The sequence below is a fragment of the Ahaetulla prasina genome, chromosome 2 (assembly GCF_028640845.1).
Source record: "Ahaetulla prasina isolate Xishuangbanna chromosome 2, ASM2864084v1, whole genome shotgun sequence".
Lineage (NCBI taxonomy): Eukaryota > Metazoa > Chordata > Lepidosauria > Squamata > Colubridae > Ahaetulla > Ahaetulla prasina.
In genome coordinates this window covers 190424807-190434506 of record NC_080540.1, presented here as the reverse complement: position 1 = coordinate 190434506, position 9700 = coordinate 190424807, and the positions used below count along the sequence as shown (strand labels likewise).

The window sequence follows — 9700 nt, the reverse complement described above, 5'->3', positions numbered from 1 at the left end:
ATTTTGTGAGAATGCTTCCAATATGCTGTCTCCTTCACCATTTATTCTCCTGCGGAATTCTGAAATGTACTTGAATCTCACAGGTAGGAGAATTCATCTTCAAGGGTGTTCATTCCTTGGCATTTGGATGTGATTTCTCATACTATTCCATAAGATACTCCATGATATAGTAGTCCTCAACTTACAGCAGTTTAATGATCAGTCAAAGTTACAAGGGCACTGAAAAATGTGACTTATGACTGTTTTCCAAAGTTACGACCTTTGCAGTATCCCCATGATCATATGATCAAAATTCAAATGCTTGGCAACTGGTTCATATTTATTCCCAGTGTCCCAGGGTCATGTAATCACCTTTTGCAACCTTCTCACAAGCAAAGTCAATGGGAAACCAGATTCACTTAAGAACTAGATTATTAACTTATCAATTGCAATGATTCACTTAACAACTGTGGCAAGAAAGGTTGTAAAAGGGCAAAACTCACAACAAATGTCTAACTTAACAGAAAATTTGGGCTCAATTGTCGTAAATCGAGGACTACCTATATTAGAAACTACTGGGCATGGCCAGCTTTCCTCAGTCAAGATTAATATTAAAACTGATGTTCAAAACAGGCTTTTCTCAACTCTGTTCTTACCATAGTTCATCTCCCCACCTAATGACCTTACATTTACCAAAAAAAATGAAATATGGCCTTTCCAACTGATGCTATTTGCTTTGCTTTCAATATTGTCAGCTATACTTCCATAACTAGTGGGCAAAGCTGGTTCGTATCAACTCTGCACATGCTGTAACTACAGTATGAGATTAAGATTCAGTGTTATCAGCCAAATAAGACTTAAAGTACCATCTAATTTAATACTTAAATGAAATTCATATTTAACTTTAGTAGTAACTTTTGGAATGGATCTATTTTTTAAATTCCAGCCTTTTGCATATTTTCAAATATCCATTTACTAACAAAAATGAGCTCCCATTTGAAATAAATATTGGCATGAGCAGTATTGGGAAGTAATTAAAAGTGCTGTACGGTTTCTTAAGGCTTTCATATTCTAGGTAGTTTTTGGATAGCTGCTGTTAGATTATTGTTTATTAAATACCATGCATTTCTTCAAATGTCAGGAAATGATTCCTCATTTTTTAGGCTTATGTGATTTCAGTATTTTGGTTTGAAATTAAATCATACATGACATTTCATGAAATAGAAAAAATGCCCAAGAGTAAAAAGAACTTTGGATACAATCAGCCACAATTAATAAGACTAACATACTAAAGAGATACAACTTTAGGGGTATACTAACAAGGCAAATTATCTGTTTAAGTTTACATGTAAGTGGGAATAAGTATGAATTATTTTACCATTCATGTATATGTTATCCAGTTCAGATGAATTCAGTATCCTGGATAGATCCATTTATTATTAGAGCAGGTTACAAAGATTTTATATATATATACAGCATCCAGGATTTAAAGAAACATTCTAATATAGATTCAGACTTTCAAAAACAAAAAGTGGTTTTGTTTTAGTCAGAAATGGAGTCTTCCATCAGAAAGGATGAAGATTTTAGAATTGCCATTAAACTATAAATTCACTTTTTGAAATGTGAAAAAAAATGAAGTAAATGTTTCTTAAGTTGCTCTTCCAATTCATGATGAAAATCGCACACTGACAGATCTAATCATCTTTTTTATTATGGCTTGGCAGAAGTACTTTCAGCAGTCTCTTCTATCTCCTCAACGCTTGTTTGCATATACCGCAGTGATCTATATTTTTTAACATCCTGCAACAGAATGACCATAACATGGAAAGTAAGACACAGTTAATCCTGTTATTTCTACAGCATGGCAAATAGATGCCTTAATGTTCATGTTAATTTCTAATTCTGAAAATATCCCTAACACAGGAATGGACAGAAGATAAATTTGGTTATCTAGTTAGATTACTGGATAATACAGAGTAAATCAGCAAACATTCAGATTTCTAACTTTAGCAGTAGTGAGAGCAAAACACAACTGCTTCCTAAAATAAGCCAGAGGTATATTTCTAAGCTACAGACCTTATTCAGATCACTTCGGTCTAAGGCTCATGAGAACAACAAATATTACAGTACCTCTCCCAATTGCCACCATTTTTCCACTTACATTCATTGTTCTAAGGATATACACATACACATAATTCTACAAGCCTGAAATCTGCAATGGAAGACAGGTAAGGAGAGTAGCCTATGTTTTTACTGGGTTACTCCATGTTCAAGTATGTATTTTTTGGATGTATGTGCCACCCATCTTTTTTGAGGTGACTGGGCAGCTTACAAACCTTAGAACCAGAAACATTAAAAACAGTAATTGTAGTAATCATAGTTATATTAAAAATTTAAAGGGGTGGGGGGAGAAAGCATAAACACGGGAGGTGGGGTCTTCAATCTACTAACCAACTCCAAAGTGATGCCCCCTTATTGGGGACCCAGGCATGCCAATAGAGCTAGGTCTTCAGGCCCTTGCGAAGGTCAGGAGGGTCAGTGCAGATCTCACCTTGGGGGTATGATGTTCCAAAGGGCAAGGATCACAGAGAAGTCTCTTCTGGATCCTGCCTGCTGGAATTCCTTGGCTGACAGGATCCATATCACACCCTCTGCTGGCATGGATGAGAGGGACCAATCTCATTGGGGTGAGACGGTTCCTCATCTGGGATCCAAGCCATACAGGGCTTTAAAGATGATAACATCTTGAATTGCAGCCAGAAGCAAACCAGCAGCCAATGAAGCTCATGAAGCAACAGTATAAATGGGCCAGTCAAGGCTCCAAGAACTGTCTGCACTGCTGCATTGCAATAGTCCAGGCGCGAGATGACTACAGCTTGAGTGACTGAGAGCAAGGACTAATCCAGGAAAGGATGCAACTGGCACACAATATAAAGTTGGGCAACGACTTTCCTGGCTATGAGCAGAATCGAGAGTCCAGGAGAACCCCAAAGTTGCACACTGGGTCTTCCTGGGGCAGTGGAACCCCATCCAGAAATAAATGTGTTAAGAATTCCAGATCTTGCACCTTCAAGTATCCAAAGCCATTTGGTCTTGCCAGAGTTCCATTGAAATTATTGTCCCTTATCCGGGCCCCCAGTGCCCAGCATTGGAGGGCAGCAACAGCATCACTTGGATCACCAGGGGTGGAGGTGGTCTGGATTTCTTTGGACAAATGATGGTTACAATAACATTAATCATGAAGCCATTGTTACGATGTATATAAGGAAGAGAGCACCCAAGGGGGTCATTGGACATTGTTTATGATAGATGACTGATTGATTTGATTGATTGGCTCACATAACCTAAGTGTTTCCTACTCCATGGAAGATGTTTAAACAAAAGGCAAAAAATAATGCAGTCCCATAGGAAAGTTGCAGATGGATTGGCAGGGGCTAGGAAAGTCATACTTTTTTTGTCATCCATTGCAAAAGGTCGTCTTCACAATATTGTCAATGAGGTTTGAAATATAATTGAATAATGGGTAATCCGTTAATACTTTTGTTCCCACTTTCAACCCTGTAACAATTTTCTACTAACCTGTTTCCCTATGAAAACTGCAGATACAAAACCCATAAGCAGGATAGCCATTGCGACGTAGGCAACTTTTACACGAAGTTTGCTCCTTGTTGCACTCATCATCTTTGCCCTTTAAAAAGCAAACATGTTATCCCATGGAAATGGATATCTTGTATGTAAGCTCTTGAAAGCAACTCTCCCATGATTTTAACTTACACTTAAATTTTATTTGTTTAATGGTTTAAAGCATTTGCTCTGCTTTTATTGTGCTTTATTGTGAGATGACCATTTAAATTAGATAAGAACCTAGATGCTTACAATTTGCTAATTTCCAAGAGGAGAAAATATCAAATCTATCTGATGGATCATCTCTGTTGCAATTCTAGCTGTCTCTTCTGCATACTGATAGTTGGCTAAAACAATACATTTGAAGAGACTCCACAGTTGAGTCACTGAAAAACAATCATACTTCCTGGTTTTTTTTTATTGGAAAAGTTTTACAAAGATTTACCCCTCCTTCCCCCTCCTCCTCCCCCTCCCCTCTTCCCCCCTCCCTCCCTCTCCCAAACCCTGTCTCCACCCCCACCCCCACCCCCGACTTCCCGGAACAAAATACAGGGTATTAAATCTAACAATCATAAGCTAAATTATGCTAACTATCCATACTTCCTGTTAATTACAGTAGGATGTTTGCAATTTCCTATACAGGCTTACGAGAAAAGATGAAATAGCATGTTTGCATGATAATAGCAATTACAGTGAAATGTAAAAGGTAGGCTTGTACTATGAAAGTTAAAACAGTGGACAACTATCTCCAATCTGAATGTGAGCCAGATATATGAACTTCAAATTCCAGAATTTTCATTACTCATATTAACTAAGGAAATCTAAACATCTGGAGAAAGATGAGTCTGGGAAAAGCTAATAGAACTCATCAATCATGCCTACAATTACTCTTTAGTTCAGCATCCTAAGAGTTTTACAACTGTTTTTCTGTAGATAAAATATGTCCTCTGAACAAGACATTCCATTTAGTTGCCAACAGACATTATTCTCCCCAAATTTACAGAATATAGAATAACGGGACATATTTTATAAGTCTCTAATGTTTTACAAGCCTGTAATGTTTTATAAGCCTCTATCTGAACTAAACAAACTTTTTTGGTAGTTCCTTATAAAGAAATGACTTAAGTATTTGGTGTGAGTTTCCAAATCACAGGCAGTAATTCTTTTCTACTCTACATTTGTCAGATTAAACCTAGAGTTCTGTATCAAGCTTTGGACAAACAATACTTCAAGATTCAAACAAATTGGAATAGGAAAATAGAAAAGGGGTCCTACAAAAAGAGATTGGGGGAAATGGTTTAATCTTGACAATTTCGTGAGGATATGATAATATATTATTTCTTGATTTTGTAGACAAAATTATCTACAGACTGCATTTGTAGCCAGTTACAAACTGGATTAGAGACAGAGCAAATTGGCTCAACTGACAGCAATTCCAAAGGTGTCTATAGACCAAAAGCTGCACCAGAGCTTTCAAGAAAACATCATGTTGGCCTCAGATTGCTGCTCTTGTATTAACATCGCCATGAACATCTGCCTTTTCACCACATGAAAAATATGTATCTATTTGAAACAATTGGTGTCAGCAACAATCATTTTTAATGGGTAATGAACATACGAAATATGCTGAGGTATATCTTCTTTTTTCTTGAAGCGCCCTGACCACAGCAACAGTTTCTTATCCCATTCAGAAACTTCGTGGGTGAATGGAGAGGAGCGCACTGCAGGAAAAACAAAAGAGAAAATCCACCACCTGAAAACCCAAGGACAAAAGGCAGCATCAGAAATGAATTCTAGCATCACAGCCAAGGAGTCCCAGGTTAACAGTTTTCCTAAGGATAACATACTTTATGTACATACAGAGAATACAGAATAACAGGGTTGGAAAAGACCCTGGAGATCTTGTAGTCCAACCCTTTGCTCAAGCAGAAGATCCTGTACTATTCTGCACAAATGGCTGTCCAGTATCAACAACGAAGACAGTTGTAGCCCACCACAAAGAGAAGCAACTGTGCAATTGGCATTCAGTCCCCCACTCCCATGTGATAGCAGAGGTAAACATTTCACTTCTGTGACTCCCAGACTTCCTGATATTATCCCTTCTTTCATTGATCTCTCTTGATATTCAGGTCAAAGGGGTATTTTCATAGCAGCCTTTTCTAGAGAGCTGTGTGTAATATATTCAAAGTAAAATAATTTGACCTCATTATTTGTGCTTCAAGGGAGAACTCTGAGTTGACTAGTAAGTTTCTTGCTGTGTGTTAGTCAAGACCAGGAGTCAGCAACCTGCGACTCTGGAGCCACATGTGGCTCTTTCACCCATTAGCTGCAGCTCCCTGTCACTCAAAATATGTGTCACAACCGCCAATGTTCGACACCCACCAGCAAGTGATTTATTGAGCTTTTCAACCCCCAGTAGGCCAACCATGGATAAATCCAAGAAAAGAAAAGTTTCAGAAGAAAACAGAATGTTTAATTCAATTACATATGCTGGTTTTGTGGCCGCTCGAGAAATAGCTAGGCACAGGAAGGGTTTTGTGGTTGCCGGTGTTTTCTGTGGGAAACAGGCAAAGTGCAAAAAGGAATACCTCTCATTTATTCTTTATTGGTTTGATCTTATTTGGATCTTTATTTTTCAGTTTTGTGTATCACACTTTAAAAAGGATTCAAACAAAACAGGCATTCAAAGGTCATTCAAGGCAGATGTTCAAAGGGCAGAAAGAATGATAAACTAAAAACTAAAATTTACAAAAAGAGATAGTAGGAACTGGAAGTTTTAATCTTAAGAAAAAATGCACAGCAATGTTTCAAATGAGTGAAATGATGTAATATAGAGAAGGTTACATCTGTTCTTTATTGAACTAGAGCACGTGAAACAAAACAATGGATTTAAGCTATCAAAAGGAAGATTCTGATTGCTTTCTAACTTTTATTTATTTATATATTTATAGCCTGCCTTTATTTTTATAAATAATTCAGGCAGGTGCACATATTTCTTCCTTCCTCCTCCTCTGCTAATAGAGCAATTCAATATTGAAATCAATTACCCATTGATGTAGTGGTTTTCCCTTACTGGATTGTTCAAGCAGAGACATACTATTAGGAATGTTTAATTTGGATTCGTACATAGAGAAAAGAGTTGGATTGTATGCCTAAGTGGCCCCTTCTTATCAGCTATTAATAAATATTTACTCCTTGATATTCTCAAATACTTCAGTCAAGGGAATGATACAGAAATCAAACACAGAAAAATGCCTTGCTTCTAATTTAATATATCCTCTTTTCCAAAAAGAGTGACACCATCCCTGTCATCCCAGAATCTAAATACAGGGATGACTGTATATTATTGGTCTTACTAAATTTTAAGTATGTTCAGTATCTTGTTTTGACATCCCTATGTCAACTTTTGTACAATGTTTAAAACAGTGCTTAGCTCTATACATATATTTCTGGAGTGTGAATTCCTTAAAACACAAAACAAAAAGGAGCAAAAAAAACCAAGCCAATTTTGACACCTGTGACTTCGTGGAGAAGGCCCTGAACTTTTCTTGACAAGATTTCAGAAATGGCTTGTCCTTGCCTGCTTCCTACAACCAAGAGGGACTGGCCCAAGGTCATCTTGCTGGCTTTGTGCCCAACCTGGAACTGGAACTCATGGTCTCCTATTTTCTAGCCTGACACCTTAACCACTACAGACAATTTTTTTTTCTGAGGGGCAAATTAAAAATTTGCTCTGAATGGTTTGGGTGTGGGAGTTTGGTACATATATACAACTTCCTAAAATTTGAAAATTTTTTGAAAAAATTCCTAAAATTTTTACAGCTTTAAAACTAAGGGCATACAATATAGTCATCTACTGGCTGTGTTCATCCAAAAACATTACCCATGGTCCATCTAACCAGAACAAACCAGTTACCTGGATTGATACACCACAAGCTAAAAAAATCATGGTTTATTAACAGTGGTTGAGTTCACATAACATACTAAGAAAGAAAAGGACAAGCAATCTCATTTTGGTTGGCATACTGTGTAACACCACAGTTGTGTCAACTTCCATTCATACTTTTTAGGCCCTTAATATTTTCTTATTTGTTCCAAGTTAAAAGCCTGATCAAAACCAAATTTAACTGGTTTTATTAAGAATAAAACCAGTTAATTTTATTAAGAATAAAACTAGAGAACACAAGTTCCCGGAAACGCAGGCTATTGATCTCACAAATAAATCAAACTCTCCAACTCTTTGAAAAAGCAGCTGACTGCATTTTGGGGCATAAATCTACACCATGTGAATTGCTCCCAACGAAGCATACACAGGATTCGTCAAGAAATTACGAATTATGAACTTTACCTGATTCTTTGAAATGCGGGTTTTTTTCCTCGGCCTTCTCAGTTTTGCAACACAGCCTATTGGTTATAGAATACGGTCTTTTAGCAGCACGTGCAAGCGAAAAAATGCGCTTGTCCAGTCTCCTGACAATTTCGCCTGGATGAAAAAGAAACAAGTGTATTAAAATAATTAAAAACGAGAAATCAAGAAGTAGCCCATAGCTTGGCTTCCGATTCCTCTAGCTCGAAAGAGAATGATCGATCGGGGAAATTCACGAGACTGAGGAGAAAAAAAGGCGCTCCGTTTCCTAAGGCGAGAAAACATAAAAGCTGCCATAGCAGCCAGCAGAAGCACCCACCAACAGCCAGCGATAACTGAGACATGATCGCGAACCGTCCTTGGATTTCCGCGGTCCGACTTCGGGTTTCCGGTCCTTCTGCTGTCCTGTTCCACCCCCCTTCTTCGCGCACTAGCTCGAGGGCACCGCTCACCCCTTGCCAAGCAGGAGAGGTTGGGTGGCTGAGGCCGACTAGTGGAACCAGCGCGAACTTCAAATAAAAACGAGAACGGAGTGCAGGCAGGAGAATAAGGATTGCTCCTTAGGATAATATGAATTTCTGCTGCTCTCTTCATTACTCTAGAAACTATTGTCTTCTAACCAGGGGTGGAAATAATTTTCATTCCCTTCTGGTGCTTTCCTAGTCACAATTCATATTTTCTTTAATATGATGCCAATATATTCTGATAAAAGTATCAACATGTTTGGATTAGTTCTTTCACTGGAAAAAGCGAAATATATGCTGAATAACAGTGGCAACCTAGAAAAATGACCCCTAAAATATAGCCTTGCTTCTATTGAGACTAGAATGATGGATCTAGCCTGGAAAGAAGGGGCCAATAAAAAAATCTGGGATTGTAATACTAGTCCATACAAGTTGGTCATCAACCAGAAATAACAGCTTTTTACAGTGGCATAGAATTCGTCGACTGGACAAATCCCCTTACTGCCCTCTGTTACTATAAAAATCTGATGACTACTTTAAATGCCTGCATATCCACCACTTAGTGCAACCTTGGGGGATTGGACTAGAAGATCTCCAAGATCCCTTCCAGCTCTATGATTCTACTTCAGACTGAAGAAACAGCTGCTATATTGGGGGACTCTTCCATCTCGGTAGAGGCAACCTCTCTTTATTCAATTTGTATTGAAATAGAAATTATCTCTTTTCCCTTCCCACAGAGGAGTAACTGTCATTGATACGATTCCCTCAAAGAAGGCAAATACATCTTAAAGGACATCAGCAACCTGAAAGAATATGCCCGGAGCCCCACTCTCATTAATGGTGTTCAGTGGCTAGGACGCTGAGCTTGTTGATCGAAAATGCAAGTAGAAAAATAGTCCATCTTTCCCATCTTTGGTGGGAAGCTAACAGCATTCTGTGTGCCTTTGGGATTTAGTCATGCCGGTCACATGACCACAGAGACGTCTCAGACAGCGCTGGCTCTTCGGCTTTGAAACAGAGATGAGCACCACCCCCTAGAGTCGGGAACGACCAGCACATATGTGCGTGGGGAACTTTTACCTTTTCCTTATTTTCTTACTACCACTGACGAGTTGCCACCGCTCCTCCAAAACACGAGTCAAAGGCATTCCAGGTAAACCAGTTGTGACTGGGATTGCTATTGTATGTGGTTATAAAACAAAATGTCACATGACTGCACCAACTTGCAACAGCAACTCCCCATTGCAGTTGTAAACCAAGAATCGTT

The 9700-nt window shown here is 38.4% G+C and overlaps 1 protein-coding gene across 1 annotated transcript; it reads right to left on the bottom strand.

Annotated features, from left to right (window-relative positions):
• Positions 1–1398: 1398 nt before the first annotated feature.
• Positions 1399–8446, bottom strand: FAM162A (family with sequence similarity 162 member A). The gene is made up of 5 exons (XM_058169780.1): positions 8289–8446; positions 7952–8086; positions 5222–5324; positions 3559–3667; positions 1399–1779 (listed from the first exon to the last, which is right to left on the bottom strand). Exons 1-5 carry the CDS (start codon positions 8311–8313, stop codon positions 1690–1692), a joined length of 462 nt encoding a protein of 153 aa, XP_058025763.1. The 5' UTR covers positions 8314–8446; the 3' UTR covers positions 1399–1689.
• Between the last annotated feature and the right edge of the window lie 1254 nt (positions 8447–9700).

Excerpts from the sequence above, each read along its gene's own strand:
- FAM162A (XM_058169780.1), bottom strand. The coding sequence starts at position 8,313 with ATGTCTCAGTTATCGCTGGCTGTTG. Across the intron at positions 5,325-7,951 it reads CCCGCATTTCAAAGAATCAG|TGCGCTCCTCTCCATTCACC; the intron begins GTAAAGTTCATA and ends TTTTTCCTGCAG. Across the intron at positions 1,780-3,558 it reads CAGTTTTCATAGGGAAACAG|GATGTTAAAAAATATAGATC; the intron begins GTTAGTAGAAAA and ends ATTCTGTTGCAG.